General features: G+C 38.8%; 2 protein-coding genes across 2 annotated transcripts in view; one reads left to right on the top strand and one right to left on the bottom strand.

Moving 5' to 3' along the window:
* mcamb (melanoma cell adhesion molecule b) overlaps positions 1 to 13,871 on the top strand; it is a 51,669-nt gene extending 37,798 nt beyond the window's left edge. The window contains exons 7-17 of the mRNA XM_084716971.1: positions 1,252 to 1,382; positions 1,545 to 1,680; positions 1,782 to 1,897; positions 2,213 to 2,354; positions 3,343 to 3,470; positions 5,277 to 5,418; positions 5,566 to 5,613; positions 9,099 to 9,140; positions 9,598 to 9,721; positions 12,617 to 12,728; positions 12,864 to 13,871. Of these exons, the coding sequence (XP_084573097.1) occupies positions 1,252 to 1,382; positions 1,545 to 1,680; positions 1,782 to 1,897; positions 2,213 to 2,354; positions 3,343 to 3,470; positions 5,277 to 5,418; positions 5,566 to 5,613; positions 9,099 to 9,140; positions 9,598 to 9,721; positions 12,617 to 12,728; positions 12,864 to 12,893 (1,151 nt within the window). The 3' untranslated portion in view covers positions 12,894 to 13,871. The remainder of the gene's footprint in view (positions 1 to 1,251; positions 1,383 to 1,544; positions 1,681 to 1,781; positions 1,898 to 2,212; positions 2,355 to 3,342; positions 3,471 to 5,276; positions 5,419 to 5,565; positions 5,614 to 9,098; positions 9,141 to 9,597; positions 9,722 to 12,616; positions 12,729 to 12,863) is intronic.
* A 6,692-nt stretch (positions 13,872 to 20,563) lies between these two features.
* cbl (Cbl proto-oncogene) overlaps positions 20,564 to 24,454 on the bottom strand; it is a 52,510-nt gene continuing 48,619 nt past the window's right edge. Inside the window, exon 16 of the mRNA XM_084716970.1 lies at positions 20,564 to 22,486. Within this exon, the coding sequence (XP_084573096.1) occupies positions 22,191 to 22,486 (296 nt within the window). The 3' untranslated portion in view covers positions 20,564 to 22,190. The remainder of the gene's footprint in view (positions 22,487 to 24,454) is intronic.

Genomic DNA, 24,454 nt, shown 5'->3' with positions numbered 1-24,454 from the left:
CTCATCAGGAGGGTGTAGTGCACTTAGAGCTTCAGATGAGGAAGAGATTTATCTTGCTCTGCAGCAGGGATGGCTGTAGCCGTCACTTAAACCTTATGCAACTGAAGCCCAGTTCAGACCAAAGATTCAATACGAGACAAAATTTTAGAACGATGCAGAGAAACTTTGCAGCAGTTTGAAATGGCCCGTCTCAGCTCGACTCGAGCTGGCTGATGGCATCACCGGTGACTCTGCTTGTCAAATCGCCAGCGGCTTGTTTTAGAATGTCTCCTGTTTCAACAGCCAATCAGCTCGCTGAAAAGTTAGAAAACTGTCACTAATCAGAATCAGGCTTTGTGCAGTCATCTGAGTGTTTATTTTTGCTGTGAAACAATCATAAAATAACATTTATTTCTCTGTTTCACCAGCTTTAATCCTACCAGTACTCACTTGCCTGATCGCACGCAGCTGTGTGGTCTGTCATGTCTAGAAGGGAATGCTTGATTTGTACATGTAAATTGATCCCTCTCACAAGATCTTTCACAGGTCTGGGATTCCCCCCTAAACAAGACTGTGTCTGTATTTGTCTGTCCCTCAACTCGGCCACACCTTTCATGATTTTGCTATTTAATCAATACTAGGAAGTAGGGCTGCATGATATGGTAGAATTACTATTTTGATAGATGTTGTGATTGCCCTGTGATTCAGCAGGAATGATCATTTCTTCATCAGTTCTCAGTTTCACTGAAAAAAAAAATCGGGTTTATGTGACATTTGTTGGCAGCTGTACCAAACAAACCTGTTTTTCTAACATCTGGAGAACAAGGTTTTGTAGGTCAGGCATCTCTGCAGCACAGCAGTACTTCATTATAATGCTGTTTGTCATTTTACCATTATCATATAATTGCAGCGTTCTGCAAGAGATATTCCACTTGGCCATATTGTGATTTTGATTAATTGTGCAGCCCTACTAGAAATGCAACTGTAGCAAGTAACTCACTATCACTGTGCTCATTTATATTTTCAGATGCTACAAAGTTTTTCCAGCTACAAAAAAAGCCTGAACAGTTACAATTAAAATATAGACAGTCGATGTGATGAAGATGATACACTGTCTCGTCTAGTTGCATTAGTGTAAACTGATGCGTTTTTAGAATGGTGTAGAAAGGCGCATTGCAAGTTATAGTTTTAAATACTCTCATCGCAAATCTTTGGTCTGAACTTGGCTTTAAAGTTCAAGTTTGTGGTCTGATTTTGACTTCTCTGTTTCAGACCCCTCCACAGCTGTGAGTGTTTGGGTGGAGTCACCAAAGGGCAAAATCAAGGAGGGAGACTCAATCGAGCTTCACTGTCAAGGCAACGGGAATACTCAGTCCTCACTTGTAACAATGAAACATGAAGAAGTAAGAAAATCAACCCTTTTGGGCTCATTCTTCATGCACCAAACACAACAGGATAGTTTAGACCTGCTTTGCCTGAGTTGGTTATGTTCAAATTTCATTTATTTTTTGAGCACTGAGTAAAAGGTTACATGCTTATGTGTTCACTATTCTGGCTCTTTGCAGAGTAGTATGAGTTGGGATAACAGAACAGTGGTCCTGAGTAATGTGACCCGTCTAAACAGTGGAGTTTACCAATGTACAGAGACGGACACAGACACCTTCGAGGAGGTCACAGGGAACACCACTGTGTTCATCAACTGTAAGGAAACTGTTAGGATATGATTTGTGACAACAAATATATTTTACCAGCAGTATGACTGTATGCACCTGGTTTAATTATTCTCCCTGCTGCGTGTTTAGACCTCGATGCTGCTGTGGTGCTGCCCAAGGACACTGTGGTAGTGGGCCAAGGACAGGAGCTGAAGGCCACCTGCAATGCCCTGTCTTCTCTACAGACACACACAGTCTGGTTTAAGGTCACATACACACACACACACACACACACACACACATACACACACACACACACACACACACACACACACACACACACACACACACACACACACACACACACACACACACACACACACACAGTACATTTACACAAGCTGCAAAAACTTTTTGTTTCAAAAATATACCAACACCTAAATTAATGAACATGCATTTACAAAAAAGAGAAGTGAATATTATTTTTTCATTGTTATTTGAAGTAAACACTGGTATACTCTGGTAACCCCTTCTTCATATCTATATGTGTGTGTGCTTTTTGTGTCCTGGTGTGTGTGTAGGATGGAGAGAAGGTGTCAAAGAGCCACAATTTGATCCTGAAGGACGCAAAGTTTGACACAGCGGGGACGTACGTGTGTGTGGTGACTGTTCCTGAGATTGAAGGAATGGAAACCAGAGGGACACTTCTTGTTAATGTCGAGGGTAAAACTGATTCCAGATATGGAATATTACATTGCTTTCTGGTCAATAATACATGTATTATTCCATACTTAATATTATAATAATCTAATGTCAGTTTTTAGTGTGGATAGTTTTACAGGTGAACAGTGAGCATTTTTCCATTGATAAGACATCTGCATTTAGACCATATTTCACTGGGATTTAAAATTGTGACATTTTTTGTCCTTTAAAGTGTCCAAATAATAGCCTCTTATCACTTGGAGCCTTACTAATAAACCACATCAAAATTTCTCAGTTGAAAGCAGAAAAAAAAAAAATCAGCCCCACAAAGGACTCTTGTGTTGAACTCATTCATCCATCACATCATCCTGCTTTTAAAACTTGACTTTGTTTCTCTTAAAACTACGTTGCCTAACTTCCCAAAGCCTACTTGCAAGAAGTTGTCACCTCTGGAAGAAAGGCCTGAAGACTATAGTGTAGTATAGCAAAGCTTAACTTCTCCCAGTACCAGAAGTCCTGGTGCATTTATCTTCAGAGTACTCAAAATGTATGTATGCTAGGCTACAGCTATTTAATGTTAATGTAGAGAACTTCTCCCATTACAGTGTTCTGAAAGTGTCTTGCTGGCAGCACCCAGCCTATATAGTTTGTATTCATGACTATATCAAACATTAAATGCTTTGAAAATAAGTCTCTCACCGACCAGTGAAATATGACTTTGGAAAAATGCCTTCACACTAATAAATATCATATCTCTTTCAACCTAAAAATGAACAAATTATCAAATTGATTAAACCAAATTTGTCTTTTGTGACAAGTTGATGTTGTAACCACATTTTAGCTGTTTGATTTCCAGTTGAAAACTGAGTGGTATTTGGTCTGAATGTCTAATGTCTTATTTTCAAAGTTGAAAACCCAGTTGGTTCTCACTATTAGTGCTTATAGTTGTGACCGTTATGGAAAAACCTTTCAAGGGTATTATTATAATTTTTTGCTTGTCTCACTGCAGGCCCACCAGAGATCAAGGGGCCAAGACACACAGACATGAAGGCGAACTCTGACAACACAGTTGACCTGAAGTGCTCTGCCAGAGGTTTCCCTGCTCCAAGTGTTACCTGGACCACCTCTGATGGAAAGGTACAAAATCACAAGAACTCAGGTGGATTTTCTTACTGTGTTCCTGTACCTTCTACAGTCTGTAGCAGATGTTTCAACAGCCCTGTTTATACCTGGTATTGACATTTTTCTTGGGTGATTTGATTCCAAGTGGACAGCTCAGAGTACGTTAATTTACACCTGGCATTACAAAACATCCTCACATGTGCCATGAGTGACTAATTCTTCATCCTGTTCTGTTTGAAAAGATCAGATGGTTGCTTGTTTTGAACCAGCAGCTTCTTGTGCCTTGTCTGTCGGAAATTAAAAGAAGTTTGCAAAGACCTTAGGTACATCCCAACTTTTGTAAATTGCATCCATGTATCCCTCATTTGCGTCTTTTCCTCATGTCTTAATCTCTCCCACTGATGATTCATGGAGAGGGAGCTTGGCAAGGGGAGAAGACATGAAATATTGAGACATGAGATATTGATATTGATATCGATCATTAATTCATTATTGGATAACTCTGAATATGATCACAATGTCTTTTGAATATCAGAAGTTATTTATTAAGCTAAATGTTTCAGGGAAAATTAAAATGATGTAACTCGTACCAAACCCAACATTCACTTTGGAATGATCAATCTTGAATGAAGTGATGATAAACGATGTGAAAAATGTTTCTCACTGACAGACAGACTCTCCTCCTCTCTCTGACTTTAATTGTAATCAGAATAAAATAGCAACAGGGGAAATCTTCTAAAAATATTTCTAATCAATGAAGAAGTTTGTTTTTTTGTGATGAACCGATCAGCTCTGACTTCACATGAATCCTCATGTGTGCATTAATCATCCACCCGCCTGAACTGTTACTGTATCAGATTTTAGAACAGAGTCCCCAGGTGACGTATTTACTGTGAGTTGTATTTAAGTCTGAGTGTTTTGTTTAATGATTCATTTTAATGATTAGAGATGCTGCCACAGACATTTCCCTGCACGCAGCTCCTCCACAAAGTAAATTTTTATGAACTGGCTGCCAGATCTGCATTGATCTGCAGATCTGCATCTGATTAACTGAAGTCTGAGCATCACAAACCTGCAAGTAACCAAGATTTTTAGCTGGATGGTGAATCAGGAAACAAACAAAATGTGAAACTTGGGAGCGATGCACTTTAGTTTAATCTGTATTTGTCTTCACTCTGGTAAATTCCATTCATGTGTCCCATTAGTTTGATCAGCCACAGCATCCAATCATTAAATAGATGTTAAAAAGATAGAAGTGTGATTTTATTTCAGTTGTATTCATTTAAAGGGTACTTAAAATTGATATGAAACAACTATTATAAAATAAGCTTGCAAGCTGGATTCTATTATATTTTTGACATCATGTTGCAGGCCAGAGAGAGGGGGAGCTCGACAGTTTGAGGTGCTTGGCCTAAATGGAAGTCAGACAGCGTGTTTCATGTGTACTTCATCCCTGAGAATCTGTTTTGTCTTTTGTTGTTGTTGCAAATGTGTCCTGGCACATTCACATACACGTGGCTAAAGGAATATGGTAATGTGGAGCCCAGACCATCTCAGAATGTGGTTTGAGTGATCAGATCTCAATGCATCCTCAATCCGTCTTAGGTATATGAACACCTGTGCTTACAGCTGTCCACTTGTGATTGGATCACCATGAAACAAATTAATTAATGCCAGGTGTAAACATGAAACACGTTAATGCCAGGTGTAAACAGGGCCAAAGCTGCATTCAACTCTTCAAATCTGATCCCTGCAGAAGGGAGTGAAACTGTTTCTGCCAGTCAACTTACTTTTCTGATTAAGCGTGTGCTTTTTTGCCAGGTCCTCAACACAGCATCCCAAAAAGAGACCAAGGAGGGTGTTGAGAGTAAGGTCAGTTTCAAGGTCACCTCTGACATCACTGCTTTCTGCAATGTCTCCAACGAATACGGTGCTGATGTGGTGACCTTCAACATCAAAGCCCGTGAGTTCCTCCTGCTGCGTGTGTTTCCTGTCTCTGTTCTTTGTGTTTATATGTGTGCACGTCTCTATGTGTTGTTACCCTCCACCCCTTGTTCCTGCCCTCCTTATCTGTGTCACTTATTTTTACTTTGTGTCTAAATGCTTTCAGCTATATACACCACCATACCAGCCACCACAACCATTTCCTCCACCACAGGTAAGAGGTCACAGTCAGAGGTGGCAGAAGAACACACATTCTTTACTCAAGTAGAAGTACAGATATTTGTATAAAAAGCAACTCTGATAAAAACACTGATTCAACTTCTTTTCTCAAGTAAAAGTGAACAAGTACAGGCTCTTAAATGTACTCAAAGTATAAAATCAAAAAGTGGCTCTCTGAAGGACATTTCTACTACTTGTTTCTGTCCAGAGCTCACCTTTCCTCCACTGTTGAGTCTCCCTCTCTTGTCTGCTTGTCTGATCCGTCCTGTTATGTCTTTCAAGTTCATTTTTTTGTCTTGTTTCATCTGTCATGATATGCACCAAGGGATACACCAAAAAATGATCTTTTCTATGTGTTATTGACCCATCCATTTAGGTCAAAATGTTTTTTTTTACGGCGCACAATGAAATAGGACAAAGCACAGAGCACAAATATATGTGTTAAAAGCCGAGTGTAAAAGCAAAAAGCTGCAAATACAAATACTCAAGTACAGTAGTGAGTTACTTCCCATCTCTGTTGTTATTTCACTATTAACAATGAAATTATAATTCTCCTCACTAATTATTAATAATGCTATAGTTCATGTTATTTTATCATTAGTTTGCGTAATATAAAATATCATACTTGTAATAATAATTGATTCATAGCTGGTAAGAGATGATTACTGTATTATATTGTGATTAGATGACTCATTTGCATGCATTATAACATTTAATGTACTGTATTAGTATTTGTTAATGATCACCAAATGGTTTACAAACCTTTAAGAAATTGTATTTGACACTGTATTTGTATTTGTAATACTTTGTTAATGGTTAATATTTAGTTTGTCTTTAAATATCGTATGGATGGCTATTATAAAGTTGCACCTGATGATTTTAATACCTTACGTTACGTTACATTACGTACACAAACCTACAAAAGTACCTACTCATTTTAACCCAGAGTATGATTTTTTCCTAAACCTAGTAGCAATTTCTGTGCCTGTATTTGAGTCTACCTGGATGTTGCATATTTAGTATTTCTAACTTTACTGCAGAACCTTGCATGTGATGTTAGAGGAGTACCTATACTGTCATAGTTGAAGATTGCCATTATGAAGTTGCAGCTGATGTTTGTAAATCCTTACACTTGCTTAATAAGCTTGCTTAAGTTCAATTAGCTATCAATTTACCATTTATTAATAAAGGTTATTAGAACGTGCTAACACAAAATGTTAAGAAAATGAAGACATCAAACTTGCCTTGATAGTGATCTCTCAGTTGTCAGTAAAGGTTATTATCTGCATGCTCAGCGTTAGGTGGTTTCATTCCCGTGAATGAAACCACCTAATGCTGAGCACACTGAGCGTGCAACGTTGTGCTGTTTTTCTGTGAGTCAGTCACAAAGAAAGAGAGTGTTTCAAATATTACTGGGGTCTTTTATTGCTGCAAGGTGTAATTTGTTGGCACTGCACTTGTTCTCTGCTTATTAAGTTATTATGTGGTCTTTTAATATGACTTCTACAAATGATCTGAAAAGCAGCAAAGCAAAGTCCTGCATGAGAAATCCTACTGAGGCAAAAGTATTAGAAGGATAAAGTGTTAAAGAAAAAGTGGTTGTTACATCCTTATGACTGATATATTCTATTATATGACATTAACACTGACACATCAGTGTGCACTGTAAGTACTGTAGTTACTATTGTAGCTGCTAGAGATGAAGCTAATTCTAATACTCCATGTACAGCCTGGTAGTGAAGCCCAGTGGTACCCAACCTAGGAGTCAGGCTCCCTGCAAAGGGGCACAAAGTAAACCTAAGATGTCATAATATCATTTTGATGTCAGATAATGATGATATAATGATATTATAATTATGTCATTAGTAGGAAAGAAAAGAAGAAAAAACTAAAAAAGTTTTGATACACAGATTTGTATTCATTTTTTGGCGAGACTGCTAGTTTAATTTCTAATAATGTCTGATATTTTACTGGCGATTTTTATTATGATTTATTTATATAAAATTTTAATCTGAAAAGTAATTGTAGCTGTCAAATAAGTATATTCAAGTAATAGTCAAATGTTTCTCCCTGAAATGTAGTGGAGTAGGAGTATATTAGCTACAGTAGATGCCAGTTAGCATGTCTGCAGTTTGGAGAGGCAGAGAGGAATGCCGCTCGCTTTTGTTTCAACCACTTTGCTTTGCCGTCACTCAGCCTTTTCTGACAGGATGATGCTGTTCTCTGAGTCAGTATAGCTCTTTCCAAACCAACCAAACTCTGTAGGTGAAATCAATAATTTTACTCCAAAGAACATGGGTGTTGCTTTTCTGTTAATTTGTTTGTGTTATTGCACGAATTCAGTGTTTTAAAACAATAGTTCGTGTTCGCACAATAATACAAGCAAATAGATTGAGGCAGTAGGCCAGCATCTCCTGTGGCCTTCAGGGTAAAATTACTGATTTTGTCTGTGAAGTTTGGAAGGTTTAGGGAGAGCAATATTTTGCTCATATAACTGCAGCTTCTCATCTGAAAAGTAACTGGGTAAAATATCTTTTGCTGCTCGCCCTGTGCACAGCACTTCATTGCTTAGCTTCCTACATCAGTGCCCCTGCTCCTTCTCCAAACCGAGGACATTGTGACTGCCGTCTATTGTATTCAATATCCTGACTATGGATAAGAACCTCTAACAACCTCACTTCAAATAATGTGAATGTTCCCTTTAAGTACAGTACTTAAATGTACTTAGTTACTTTCCACCACTGGTGAAAACATTGCAGCATGAGAGGAGGTTTCCGTCCCAGAAAACTAATCAGTGAAATCAGATAAAATTGATTTACATGGTTTACCCTCTGCATACAGCAGTGTAATGAGGCATTCCTGTTAGCATTATGGTGTGCAGATACACACACTGTACACAACCACACACACACACACACACACACACACACACACACACACACACACACACACACACACACACACACACACACACACGTGCATCAGTGTGACTCCAGAAAGCAGCTGATGCTTTAAATGCACTCAGAGTGAGTCTCCTGACTCCCATTACGGGCGATGCCTTGTGTTTTCTCCTTCTTTCTGCCTCCCATCTCTCTTGTACGTCATGCCAGGAAATTTTCAGCCTCTCAGAGGAAAACTGTTCTGCATTGTCGTTTCTGGAAAAGTGCTTGTTAAATGAGATTAAACAGTGCTGCTCTGGGAGATAACTGTTGTGCTACTGACCACAGTTGGCCTATCAGGCTAAATGTTTAGCTTCAAATCGCAGATAAGATCCTCTCAAATTAAACATTTGCTGTATTCAGTTCTGTGTGTCTGTGTGTGTGTGTGTGTGTGTGTGTGTGTGTGTGTGTGTGTGTGTGTGTGTGTGTGTGTGTGTGTGTGTGTGTGTGTGAGAGTGAGAGTGTGAGGCCTGCTGACATGAGTTATTTAATACATCCAGCTGCTACCCACTGATAATTGTGCTCATGTGGTTTTTCTCAGTCAAACTTGAAACACCTATCCCACCAAAGAAAATCAGGAAAGGTTTGTATGTTTCGGTGCTGAAGACTGCCTCTCCTCTCCACCTTCAAGACAAAATGCTTCCACCCACCTCTCTACCACAGCCCCTCTTTCTCTCAGCTCCTAGCATTCATCAGCCCCCTCACCTCTCCTGATGAACAAAACATCAAACCATCAATGAGTTGTTCATCTTCACCTCCTCCTGTGCATGTTGCCATGAGCCACACCTCTCCTCCCACAGTCCTGAATGACTTCCTTTCTTTAGGTTGCGAGGTTTAGGTCACCTGATTGATGCTCGAGCTGCACTCTCTCTGTAACTGCACTGTAAAATGCTTTCACCTGTACCTACACACTGTGGAATGCTGCACAGCCTGCCTCCCTGGTGTGATGCTTTCTCCAGCTCTTCATGCCTCATGCTGTCATTCATAATCCAGTTAAAGTGAGTAACCCTGTGGTTGCTCTTCTGCTTCTTCTTCGCCAGAGACCAGCGGTGTTATCATCGCAGTCATCATCATCTGCATCCTGCTTCTGGCTGTCTTGGGGAGTGTGCTCTACTTCCTCTACAAAAAGGGCAAAATCTGTGGCAGATCTGGCAAGCAAGACCTGTAAGTGCAATGACATGCAATGATGTTCATGCATGCATGAAAATGCATTCATGTTTTACTTCAGGATTTTACAACAATTAACATTTTGTCATTAATTACTTAAAGCTATATGTACAATTGTACAAAATGTAGAACAGGTATAAAAGCAATAGACATGTTATATAAAAATATGTTATGTAATAATAACAACAACAACAACAACAATAACAATAATAATAATAAATACAGTACAAAGACAAGATAGTTAATGCTCAAACTGATTTTTAAATATACCCTTGTTTTGAATTTTTTGCCTTCAACACATTTCTAAAAAGTTGGGGCAGAGGCAACAAAAGACTGGAAAATTTGTGAAATCCTCCGACAACACCTGTTTGGATTATTCCACAGGTGATGACTGGCAGTGAAAGGGGCATCCTCAAAAGGCTCAGTGGCTCACAAGCATGGATGGAGTGAAGTCACCACTTTGTGAAAGACTGTGTAGCCAAATAGTTCAGCAGTTTAAGAACAATGTTTCTCTACATAAAACTGCAAGAAATGTAGGGATTTCACCATCTGCAGTCCATAATATCATTAAAAGATTCAGCGAATCTGGAGAAATCTCTGCCTGTAAGGGGCAAAAAGTAACATTAAATGCCCTTTGTTGCTGCATCCACAAATATGAGTTATGACTCTACCATGTAAAGAGAACGTGAGTTTCTCAGACTCTGAGGCCGGAGCTCATCTGAGATGGACTGAAGCCAAGTGGAAAAGTGTATTGTGGTCTGATGAGTCCGCATTTCAAATTGTTTTCAGACATCATGGACATTGTGACCACTGGTCTAAACAGGAAAAGGACCATCCAGATTTTTACCAGTGCTAACTTCAAAAGCCAGAATCTGTGATGGTGTGGGGCTGTGTTAGTGCCCATGGCATCATGGGTAACAGTCACATCTGTGTCAGAGACGTCCCTGCTTGTCTCAGCAACATAATGCCGAGACACATTCTACATGTTACAACAGCGTGGCTTCAGAGTTCAGGTACTAGGCTGACCTGCCTGCTGTCTCCCATTCAAAATGTGTGTCACATTATGAAGCACAAGAATGAGAAAGAATTTCACTTTCAAAATTTCAACAAATATTGTACTCAGTTCCAGTTTCAGGCAACAAATACAGAATGAGCACACATTTACAAAAAAACAATAAAGTTAATCAGTTAGAACATTAAATGCCATGTCTGTGTACTGTATTCAATTGATTATAGGTTGAAAAGTTTTAGCAAATCATTGTTTTTCATTTATGTTTTACGCAACATACGAACTTGGAAATTGGGGTTTTATTTACACTATTCCAAATGTTTCCAACATTGGTCATATCCAAAGAAATCTGTCATTAATTTAAGATAATGATGTGTTTTCTTCTAGCTGCTAGTTGTTTTACCTTCCAGGAAAACACAGATACTTAAGAGCATGATGAAAGTAGTCAGCAAACGTGACTAAATGTAACATGAATAAACATTTAATAATTTATATACACTCCCATGATCCCACTCCCACTTCAGATGTCAGATGTTATTTTTTAATGTGAGAGTGAGCCCAAACGGCAGAATTGACATATTGTGCATTTTAAGTAATGCTACACAAATGCATGACTCATAATGATTTAATGCATGAATTAATGCAGGCTGTAAAAGGAAGTCTTGTTCCTCACACATTATCAAGTCACTATCACTTCATGTGATTAGTTTGCACTTAACAGATCATCTGTGAAGGAATGTTAATGCACAGTTATTTCATACATTAATTGATATGAATCAAGTCAGCTGGACTTCTGACATAAAAGTTTATTTATGTAAATGTGTTAATGTTTATTGTATAAATGTGTGCATTTGATGACCAGTTTGATTAAATCAAAAAACAAAGCTTCATATTTCTGTGAGGACAGGTACTGTTCTGCTGTCAGAGAGGCTGAGCAAACACATTGATCTGAAATAAACTTTTATGTAAGGAATCTATCTTATCACATATCAATTAATGTATGAAATAACTGCGAATTAACATTCCTTAACTGATGATCTGTTAAGTGTGAACTAATCACATAAAGTCACAGTTACTTGATCAATTGTTGAGTTTGAGCGACAGGAATTCACGCCATATATCATGCATGAATTCATGCATTAAATCATCATGATTCATGCATTAGTGAAGCATTACTTCAGTATATGATTTGTAGTCTTATTACAAAGTGTTACTGCAAAAGAAAACAGAACATCAATATTGTTATATATTGTAGTATCCATACATATTTGTACACATTTATTTTCTTTTTTCTCTCTATATATATTGTTATATGTATTGTTACTGTATTGTAGTATAGCGTACATTTTTTGACATACTTTTTTTTTTTACGTACTTACTGTTTGTATTTTTCTATAATTTCTCTATGCTTATGCAGTATATATATGTCTACCAGTGGATGGGTGCGAATGTAACTTAGGCTTAATCAATATCAATCAATGGATCAATATCCAGTATTTCTGGTTCTAGATTTTAGTTCATTTTTTAAAACCTCCTCAGCACCAAACAGCAGACAAAGTTAGCGACTGTGGTGAGTAAAGGTGAGCATTTAGCAGCTAAAGAACCAGGAGTTGGTGGAGGTTAAAAGAGGGTCAATATTGGACTTGCATTTGGTGAATATAACACGACTCCAAAAAAAAAATCAACTGTTTGCTAACAAGTTCATCATATCAACCTGAAGGATAATACATGTGTTGTGTTTGCAGCTTGTTTCCACTGCCCCAAAAGTGACTACAGAGTCAGTTCAAACAATGAATCCTCAAACAGTCTGGTTGAATAGAACAACAGTCTGTTGTAACATGTACAGTATCTTCAAGACTTTAAGGTGTTCTTTGGTCTTGCAGCACCAAAGAGAAGTCCAACAAAGATAACATTGTGGTGGAGATGAAGAGCGACAACACAGAGGAAGCCGTGCTCCTCGGGGTCAACGGAGAAAAACAACCTCCCAACGACCAGGTAGCTACCTGCTGGTAAACTGAAAATGATGCTGTTTTTCTGCTGATCTGATTACACCATTAACATGTTTACCTCTCTCCCCTGCCCCCATCTTTGCTCGTGTTTTAATGTCTGTGTTTGCCCTCTGGAGTAAAGGGCAGTGAGTACCTGGACGTGCAGAAGTGAGGAGGCGACTGCAGATGCACCAACAGCTGCTCCTGTTCTTCCCTCTCAGGCTCAGACCAGCCGATGCCTTCAAGCTTCCACCACAGCTCCTTATATCAGAGTTCTGTCACGGAAAAGCTCACTTGTCTGTCAGTTAAAGGTATAGTTTGGAAATTTTGGAGTAGGGTTGTATGAAGTACTTGTCCATAGTCAGTGCATTACCTGCAATAGATGGCGGTTGGCCCGACCTCAGTTTGGAGAAGCAGCAGGAGTACTGGTGTGGGAAGCTAAGCAAAGTACTGCTGTAGACATGGTCAGATTTTAGCCACGGTTAAAAAAGCTTATTTATGTAACTATGTGAATGGCGATTTCTCAAAGGTAAGACAGTGAAAATGTTCTAAATATAATATATTCATCCACTTATTAGGTGATTTGAGTGGGGGTGCAATACCCCTTGTTAACCTGCCATCCTCCGTCTCTATGCCCTGCAGTGCAAGGCAGAGGGTCCAGTCTGCCTGAATCACTGATCCTTAATCTGCATGGGGTTTGTGCAAAGGTAACTCATTATATCCCTTGAAATAAGTGTTACTTAATAGATAATAAGGCCCTTATAAGTCCTTATAAGTTGCTTTTTTTATTTACAAAGACAACCCTCATTAATCAACTTTTTTTGTAAATGTGCCAGTGTTAGCCAGCTGGCTAATTTTTAACTGCAGTCTGTAGGCCAAATGATTTGGACCCCAAAAGTGAGAATTACACCATAAAGACAGCCACAAAAAACATTATTATGTTCAAAAAGACTATAGAAGTGATAGTAATAGCACCATACATGCAGTTATTGATTATAAGACATTTCTAAGACATTTTATTAGGACTTACAAGAAACTTTGCAACAGTTTATACACTGTTAAACCTTTAGTAGGTTTTTTTGTTGCTTTGTTATTTTGTTCTTTATTCTGCCTTTATTAATAGTTTACTGCACATTATGTAGCCACTGAATCTAAAGTGAGAACAATGCCTATTAAGGTTAATAAATCCTTTATCATACAATTGTGGTCTTGCGCTCATGACATAGTTTGCTAGCGGTGGGTGAACAAAAAGAACCACGTTACTTTAAACAACTGGCCTTTTCTACACTTGGTTGTTACCATCAGGTCAATCCCCCCTTTAAAAAAAAAATTTTTTTTTACCTCCTGCGTACACTTAAACTGATGATTGTTTTAGGTGGTTAGAATATGTTTTGCTGCAGGACCTGTCCACAGCAGCACATCACTTTGCTTCCTACACTGGTTTCTCCAGACTGGGGATGTGCCGAACACCATCTACTGCATCCAGTACAATGACTATGGATGAGTACCTAATACAAACCCACTTCAAATGATCTGAAATATCTCTGTAACATCATGATAGACAGCTGAGACTGAAATTATTTCAAGCTGCAGCTTTCAATACTGGCCTTCAGTATATTTCTCTTGGAATTCAATTCGAGCTTTAATTAGAAGCAATTTGCGCACTCTGATGCAACTCTGCTCATAACCTCTCCACCTACAAACCAAGGACTGTCCTTAGCCTGTAGTCCTCATTACCATGAGCCTTGTATACTGCTGATTGTCTGTAGAACAATGATTAGAGCACAACATTGACCAGGGACTGTTTTTATACCCGACTACGCATCACCTCAGGCCAAGCAATCACTGAAGAGCAGCCTGAAACAGCTCTTTATCAAGTGTACATATTACAATCTATGTATATATTTCTTTATTTAAAATAACACCATTTTGACAAAAAACAACCAAAAATAAGCGACCAGATTGTGTTTTATTTTGTTTGGGAGTTCTTTAGAGGGCACAAGAAGAGTTTAGGAAGATGTTTTGATTTTTTTAATTATGTTTTTTGTCTATATTTCCTGTTTTGCTTAAGTCTGCACACTGAAAACTATTTTTGGGGAAGCTTCCCCCTACAGCCAGTTACAGCCTCACCAAAAATGTTGCCTTTTAGGCCTGAAAACAGACACATAGGTCATTTAATCACATATCAGTCACATTTGTAGTTTTTTCTTCTCTTACGCTAACACTCTTGTCTTTACCCCCCCTCAGTTTGTGTGTATTTTTGCAAGACGGGTGAATAATCTGTTCAGCATTTGACATGGTAAGGGTATTTAAAGTTCTCTTTATATTGGTATTTTATGTGTTTTAGTTAAAGCATTGCCAACAGTCAAAAATGCCTTAGAAAGTCAATCAAAGCGTACAGAAATATCAACAAACCCAACATTTTTTTATTGTTTGTTGTCTATATTTAATATTCAGTGCACTGATTTCTTTGTGGTTCTTCATGCAGTTGTGTTTCTCTAATGTGAAACAATTGTTTTGTTTTTATGTGAATGAAATGTAATTCTGTAGCTATTTTTATTTCTGTTTTTAAGAGGAAGGACGAGGGTAGAACAGATTATTGGTCCATGGTAAATATGGTTCACGGCATGAAGTTGCCCTCCACACAGTCCCCCTCAGACACGACGACTAGTGACGCACTAACTAACTGCAGTATGTAACTACTGAGGAGGGGGGGGGGGGGGGGTGACTGTGACTCCACATGTGAAAGTTTGTAGACAATCATGACTCTCTGTGCTCAGTTCTGTGCAGGTATCATCCATACTTACCCCTCCTACCCTCTGTTAGTCTGTTGTTTTCTGCTTTTTGTAAGAACTACCACTGTTCAAGGGTTTGGGATGTTTGAACTCTGTAAAATGCCTTTTAATGCCTTGGAGTTGTAAAATGTAAAAAAATAATGTTGATGACATTCGAACCAATTTACCAACAAATCCATTGTTTGTAGTTTTTGAAAATTATACCAAATAAAGATTGACTGTTAAATGAAAAGATGTGAAAATGTGTCAAAGTTAAACAATGAGCTGTGTAATATTCCTGCCAAGACATTTTAATATCAGATTTCTGTTCTGTTTATTTACAGCTCTATCTTAATAATTTCCTAGTAATTTTACCCAGAAAGTACTTTATGCATGTAATTTGGCACTAATTGAAGGACAAACAGAAACTGTGTTCAGTTTGATCAAAGTGAAATTCATCTGCAGGTAAGAATATAATTCAACATATATAGAGAATTAGTCTCTGATACTAAATAAGTAATGTATTAATATTTATTTGGGTTTTAAATTATGCATTTTTAAAAAACAGAAATAATGATATTACATAGAAAGGTATGCTTTAATTAAAAGTCCATAACTGCCTAGAAATAACTATTACTGTAACCTGCAGACAACTGAAGCGTAGTCTTTTTGTCTCGCTCCTGCAGACATAAACTGTCTATCTTTAACCGTCTGTTGGTGCACAGACGACTATTAGGTTACATCAGAGTTTTTACTAATTCTAGGACAATACTATAAACTGTTCAGTCGGTAGATTTACAGGTAATTAATTCCAATAAATGTTGGCTTAATCAATCTAAAATTTGTCTGCAGGCAAGAATACAATTCAAATTATATGGTGAAATAGGTTTCTGATATTAAACAAAGTTACTTGAGTTTAAATGAAGCAGTTCTTTCCAAGAAATATCCATTTTCCCCATAATTAAAAAATATACATAGTTCTTTTTAGAAAATTATAGGCCTGTAATTAAAGCATTACTTATTATGTTACTGTAACAAGAAGACAACTAAATCATGGTCTTATTGTGTCACTCCTGCAGACATAAATTACATGTTATATCTTTAGCAGTCTGTTGGTTCACCGAAAGCTTTATTAAATTACTAAAGAGTTTTATAAATGGCTCAGATATGATTCAGATTTTATCAGCCAGCCAGGCAGTCAAATCAGATTTGGGTTTTTAATGCAGTTACAAAGTGCATTAGTCAACTTTCAAGACTAAATAAAAACAGAAATAGCGCTGAAGTATTGAACCTGTCTGCAGTTCTTAACCTGATATTGTCAAGCACGCTTTATTCATCATCTTCAGAATCTTGAATTTCATCAGATCTGTGTCTTGATGCTGCTGTCAGAGTCATATCTGACCCTGTTCTGTTTCTCTCCTCTCCTGCTTCACTTCAACAGACCCTGTTTAAGGTAGACAGGATCTTGTCTTGTCAAAGCAGTAAAGCTACTGTCAATAGTTTAAGAATGGCTCCATTCCATTAAGTGTCCCATTAAGCCATGTCAGTGAGAATACACATACCAGAGCTCCGGGACTGGCTCACCTAAATGGAATGCAGCCACCTGTGCTTTTCCTGTTTTGACAAATGTCTGCCATGGCAACAGTCAAGGGGATACTTGCATACCATTTAGACTGCTAGGAAATGATCCTAATACACAGTATGTGAAATGCAGTATGCAAGCCAGCACATTTTTCTTGCTATATTTTACTATGACCCACAATCCTGTGCAGTGGAAGATGAATCACATCAGCTGAGCCACAGAGAAAGCACAGACAGATGATAGGCTCATTGACCGAGTTCAAATTGTATAACTTTTCCTTTTACTTAAATTTCATAATACAAACTACAGTGGATATATGAGCAAGAGGGTGCAAGTTCAACGTGCAGTGTTATGACAGTTGTGTGCAAACAGTATGCAACAGTAAGGGCGGCTGCAACTGTGAAAAGTAGTGTCAGACCTTCAACGTCATACAGCAAAAGTTTTCAAAGTGGGAGGCAAGTCTCTGAACAGTTTCAGTAAATGTAAGTGGAGAAATTTTTTTTTAATGTATCTGGTGAAATGTAAAGTTACGTGAAACAGCAGTATCAGGCTATCACGGCTCAATTGTTGAGTGTCTACGGGATCAAATAACATAATCATGACCCCACAGACATTCAAGAATTGATCAAAACTAAGCAAGTAAACTTTGTAGTGGCACTCCAATACAAGCTTTGCCTGCATAATGAATCAATGAATTTGTTGTTCAATAAGTCTATCAGACGGAGTAATCACAAGTGGATTGTGTATCCTGATTTTCATTTATGTACAAAGAACTGTTTTTAGTTTAGTTTTACTGTGATAAAGACATCTTATCCTCCTCAAAGAGCTTTTAAATGTTGCTTTTGCAGTCTTTGCCTGTGCTCAATATTCCTGAGTAACAGCATCAACATCTTTCATTGTGTGTGTAGAGAAGAGAGACACATTGTGGCTTTTGCTTATCATTTTATTAACAGCACTGTGCATACTTCCAAAGTGATATGAGCTTTAAAAACCATCAAAAAGTTAATGAATGCCTTTTTACTGACAAGAAGCAACACGGCTACATGGAACAACAGCTCCCTCTTCTGGCAGAAAGTTGAAGTACCCCAACGCAGGGACTGAGGGTAATTGGGGGGGTGGGGGGGTGGGGGTGGTTCTAGTACGCATCCGGCATCTCGGAAACGGAGCACTGACCTTCAGACCTTCCACAAATCAGCACTTGTGCTCACAGATGAGACGTGATGCGGCCAACAAGGCAGAGAGGACAGATTAATACAAGCAATACTGCATGATCTTGCCTTCAGAGATCAACAGGTACAGATCGATACCTACAAACTCTCTTCAAAAACAAGGCCTTATTCTAAACATGGTGAGGAGGGATATCTAAACAATATGGCACTGCTCACAGAATTATTCACACAAGTAAACAAAACCTTTGGAACAAAATACATGTACAGGAATGCAAAAAAAAAAAAAAAAAAAAAAAAAATCAAATAAAACAGCCATTTTTTCTTTTCATATCACTAACTTTATACAATTTGCTTTTCTTTAGAGTGACAGTATCAAAGCACAAATTGGTGCAAAACAAAAAAAAAGGTAAATAATACAATGACATGCTGTCCTCGAAACATCAACACAACATTGGTACAGTATTGAGGACTGGGAGACCTCCCCGTCCATTACCCATCATTCAAGAAGTTTCTCAAGGCAACTAGGAACAGAAAAAAGAACTAGAGGATGGCTAGACAGCGCGGAGATAGATAGCTTCCAGTCAACAGACAGCATTACCCAGAATAAGCTAGGCCTGATTAGCTATTGACATGATTTACATCCTCCCAAAAAAACAAAAACATTCTTCTTCATATGCTGGGAGAAGTTCAAGTCAATGTACCTAAAAGCTCCTTACATTTATTTAACTTTTTCATTCATAGTACCTGGAAACGAAGCTGCTGTCTCTAGTCCTGCCAACATCGGAAATAATACAAAAAAATGTGCAAGTTATAATATGACAAAAAAAGAGAAGGTAATAGGCTACTTGTGTGACTTCATTAAGTGGATACTTTTGGCTACATGTCACCTGGAGCTGCTGTCTGCTGGTTCTTGACAGCCAGGGTGAACGCCATGTTTAGATAAACATCATTCCTGAGTTAGTTCTTACAGTTGGCCCAAATACTGATTTTAATGTAGACTTGGGGGTGGGCCAGCAAACCCATGAGCCTACTTAAAAAAAACAAAAAACAAAACAAAGCCTCAGCAATCACTTCTGAACTCCCGCAGAGAAAGGAAAGTGAGGTGAAAGAGAAGCCTGAATCTATTAGAAAATGGCTGGTCTCCATACCGAAAGCATTTTGTTTGCTATAGGGTGTTTACACCAACGTAGCAGTTTGGTCAGTAATCTGGATGCGTGACCATTTTGGAGGTACTAGGATGTAAACAACAGAATGGATTACATACTCAATGTTCAATTCAAACCGACTGCAGGATGTCTAAACAACGAAAAACGTCAGGAAAATGTGCAGAAGCTGTTAAAACTCACAGAGAAGGGATTAATCAGCAGGAAAGGGTGTGATATTTTGAGTATCTAAGGTTAACAGGTGGTGAAGATCCACGGGAGACAACAACCTGACGATTTCATTCTGTTTCCTATCCTGACATAATGAGCTACCTTGTTTTTTCGCCAAGCCCATAAACAGCTGAATAATTTAAATATTACAAAAATCTGGAAGCCTGCAACCACGTGTGTGGAAAGGTGAGAGAAGGGCAGTATCAGCTCATCAAAGACATGTATTGTGAAAGCCAAGGTAGGTGATCAACTGATATTTACATTTTAAAGTTTAAATAACAGATTTTAAGATTCTGAGTATGACAGTCTACAAGTACAACTTTTTGGACCGCAATGCTGATCTGTCATAAGAATATGAGCAACTTAAACATCCCTCTTCAACCAATTTATTAAATAAGTCAACTGATGACAAACTAGTTGTTATTCTCACAAGCTTTTATGTAGTTGACCAAAACTGACCATTTGGAGTGACAATCGCTGCCATCAAACAGAACTCATGAACTCTGAGGTTTCAGACAAATTTCGACTTCGAAGGTTGCAAACACTCCAAGACGGGGGTGTTTGTATGAACTCTTCTCTTGAACACGGTAAACGTGAACCCATTTGAAGTAGGGATGAAACTACGACAGGTTTTACGATAAACCGTGCTAAAATTCCTGACGATTAACTGTTTGACTACTGCACTTTGAAAAACTCACAGTAAACAGTGTTGAGCATCAACCAAAGTTAGCAGCACCCTCCCAGACGCAGGTGCAGAGGCAACGTTGCGTTTATTTTGTATCAATGAAAACATCAACATCCCAAATGGTGTGATGCTTTTTCACAGGTTTTCACTATAAACTGGTAAAATTATGGAAATTATTAATTTTAGACACTATAATAGTGATATGAAATTTCCATACTGTTTCATCTCTAATTTGAAAGCAGCAAAGTTGGGAGTTCGGAAGTGTTGTTTACATTCAGTACCTCCAAAATGGCAGACCGGCTTGATGACATGCCGGGAAAAACACGCTATACAGAGTCTACCTGTCGAGAATCACAGAGTATATATACATTAAAAAGGTTTAAAACACTGAAGAGTCGACAGTTTGAGAGGGCTGCAGGCTCATAAGTCGCTTGTACTTTCAAGTATGCTACATCACGGACTGGAGAAACACGGGTGATACTGTCACTTTAAAGAAACAGGTTAAACACAATATTCACAAATGTACATTTAAGGCGTAATTGTTTAGCACTAACAATAGTAGCAGCAGTGAAGCACTTCTGAATTAATTATAATAACAATATTTATGATCATATTACAATAATATATTACCAAAGTAAATCAATGACATTTTTTTTTGTTTCATAACACTGAACTGGAACTGGAGACAGAAATCAAAACCAGCCAGCCAATGAAGTTAGACGAAGACAGAACAAAAATGTTTTCAGCCACCACGGATCACACAACACTAGCCTGTCTGGTACTGCAGGGTCGTCAACATTAGTACGTCCTCTAATAATCTAACTGCCAGGCTCTACAGCTACACTAGGCCCTGCCATATGAGTTAGAGCAGTAGTACGTTTACAGAGTCTGAGTATACTGACTGGAATTCCACATTCATGTTGTACAGGTTCAATTAAGAGCAGGTCATGAGGAGAATGGTCTGGCCGACACACACACGCATGCTCACACACACTTAGACACACACACTGCCAAACGAATCCAGACCTGAAACCATCGTCATGCTACTTTGAAAAATACAACACGACAAAACAAGCATGTTTTTTAAAAAAACAAAACAAAAAAAACAAAACAGAAAAAGTACCAAAGCAACGTTGTCAATCAAAGGCCATAACTGACTGAATTCATCTTGAGAAAAGCTCTGCTGCATGTCTTCTAAGCTGCTGCTGACCGTCACATCCCGGTGAGGAAGACACCCCGACTCTTCCTCTTCCTTGCACGTGTTTCTCCACACTCGCCTCCCTCAGTCCGCCAGAAAAAGGGCCAAACCCCCCCTCTAATCTGGTCCCCGTCTACCCATATCGCTTGTACCAACAGCGACCCTCGAAGCTGAATCATTTTTACATACTGTATATGCACGTACTGTATATATTACACACATTTAATATATATTTACTCATATATTAAATTTTCATATAGACATACATTTTTAGTTTTATTTGTGAGGTGTTGGTTACATTTTCAGCAAGAGGCTTCAACATGAAAGGTAAGAATCTGTCTTCCCCAAGATTCCTACGAAAGTCTTGCGTCACGTCCTATCATTGTTTCCGCACGCGCTCAGTCAGTCCTTGAAACCGAGGCCTGCTGTAGCAGTTCAGAGAAGGCCAGACACTGTTGAAAGCGCATGGAGTGCAGGGCGGGCGCGGAGTCCCAGAGATGCTGTGAGCTCGCTGGAGTAACAGCCAGTTAAAAATCCACAGGGGCATAGGGCGTCAGCCAGCACCGGAGGTAGTGCTGCAGGCAATGGGCTTTGGGCTTTGGGCCGGGCCGTGCCGACCTAAACCCAACCAGGCTGGGCCAAGCTAGGGCGAGAGAGCAAAACACGAGAGAGAGGCACGAGGAGTGTGCTATGTCAGAACATGCGCGGTGGAGGGAATGGAGACGAACTCGCGGAGGATATTCTTGGCCATCTCGATATTGTTCTGTGCAATCATCAGTGCCTTCTGGATGTCCTGGTAAGAGTATCCCTGACTCATGAGGTGCTCGATCTCGCTACTGATTTGAGGGTTGGCTTCTCCTCCTGTCGCCCCACTGCTGGGTGGAACAGGGACGGGTGGGACGGGGCTGGGTCGACGCTCTGAGTTGATTCGTCTGGGCAGGGGCTTTGGAGGTCTCTCTGGTGCTTCCGTCGGCTCTGAGAAGGCTGAAGAAACGGGAAGAATGAATGTGTATATTCCTTTAAAGACAGCAGGTCTCGAACCCTCTAGTTTTAAGGGGATAGTTCAGATTATTTAAAGTGGGGTTGTATGAGGTTTGTAGCGACAGTCATTGTGTTAGCTACAGTAGATGGCAGCTGGTACACACAAGGAAGGAAGCTAAGCAATGTACTGCTGTTATCGGGGTCAGCAACAAAAGGCGTTTTAGCCATTTGAAAGTGGCTGTAATATTTTCATCGCATTACTTTGACGTCAGACAGCCTCTTCTCATGGTACACCAGTGTTAAACAAATCAAATCTTGCCCTCTCCAAACCAAGCAGTCTCCACAGGTCAAATCAGTCATTTTACCTCACAGAACACAGGAGTTTCTGGTCTACCATTGCCTCGATCCATTAGTTTGTTTGTGTGATTAACCTTAAAAACTCCTGTGTTCTGTTAAGTAAATTAACAGATTTTTGTCTATGGAATTTGGTTGGTTTAAAGAGAGCTATACTTGACTTATACAGCGGCAGTTTCCTCTTAGAAAACTCTGTCTGACAGGATAGTAAAGCAGTAAAAAAATATTCTAAATGTAGTGACACTTAAATGTTTTTTTGGGTGGACCTTTTTACATGATTAAAATACCTTTAGTTGCAGACCCTGTCCACAACAGTTTGCTGCATTAATTAGCTTCTGTGCTGATGCACCCCTCCATATCTCCAAACTGGGGACATGCTGAATGCCATCTACAGTAGGTAATACACTGACTATTGATGACTAAAGTTTTAAGTTTTCATTAAATCTGAAACTATTTTTAAAAATCTTAAAGGTCAATACAGGTTGAATGATAATTATTCTTATTTAATTTAAACAAGATCCTGATCAGTATGTAATTAAGCACTTGTAATACACAGCATACTGAGCATTTGTCTGAGATAAGCTACGTTTTTATCATACTTCATATATGGTGGTGACCTGGTTGACATTTTCACTGCAGCCTATTTTAATAAAGCGTAATAAAAAATAAAGTGTCTAATTATGATCTGAAAGCCTGTCAGCTTGTCTGAGAGCTGCTTAACTGGTCTTCAGATACACAGATTTAGGTCTTTAGTGGAGCACTCAGACACCCGGCAATCATCATTGGCAGTAAATGTCAGCTCACTGCAGAGATAAAGAGATTATTCTGAGAAATAAAAGGCTGTCTCATAAATATCAAAACTAAAAGTCACCAAATGGCTTCATATTAGGGGTGTCAGCCAAGAAATATGATGTTGTCACTCTTTCATTAAGCTTGTCAGTGTCTCCACCAAAATCATCTGAAGGAGACTTTGCTGCAACTTCCCACGGTCCACTCCTGCTGCACGTCCCTACTCTCTTCTACAGAAGGTGAAAGGTCGGCTGAGGCTGCATGAGCTGCAATTAAACCTCCACACAACCTTGCAGTCTGTGACATCTCAGTGGTCAATATGAGCTGCAACCGTGACTGTTTTTCTACTATTAAAGGTCATGATAACGTTTTGGTGCAAGATTTGACAAATAATACACAAAATGCAAGGTGTAAAGCTACGTCTTGATCCTAAAATGTTTATTTTGTGGTAGTATCCTGTTGCCCTGGTCATATCAAGAAATACACATTTCCTTATGGATGCTTGTTCATCCCGATGCTTGTTTATCCTGAGCCTAATCATGGAGGTGGACCAATGGCTCAGGGAAATGAGACACTGTTCTGCCACAGAATATACTAGAATAATAGAATAATACACACTGAAAAAGAAAAGTGCAACCTTTGATATGATTTGGCCACCTTTCATGCAGTTGGTGAGGAATGTTAATGTATCAGATATGCTGGGTTAACAGGTACTTTTTGCTCTCTGACAGATATGGCATGGATATGAAATCTTATAATGTGATGCTAACATAAATAAACAAACAAACAAACAAACAAACAAACAAACAAACAAACAAACAAACAAAC

This window comes from Lutjanus erythropterus, chromosome 4 (assembly GCF_056507025.1).
Source record: "Lutjanus erythropterus isolate fLutEry1 chromosome 4, fLutEry1.hap2, whole genome shotgun sequence".
NCBI classification, from domain to species: domain Eukaryota; kingdom Metazoa; phylum Chordata; class Actinopteri; order Lutjaniformes; family Lutjanidae; genus Lutjanus; species Lutjanus erythropterus.
The sequence above is the reverse complement of the archived record's forward strand: the minus strand, read 5'-3'. Positions and strand labels throughout refer to the sequence as shown.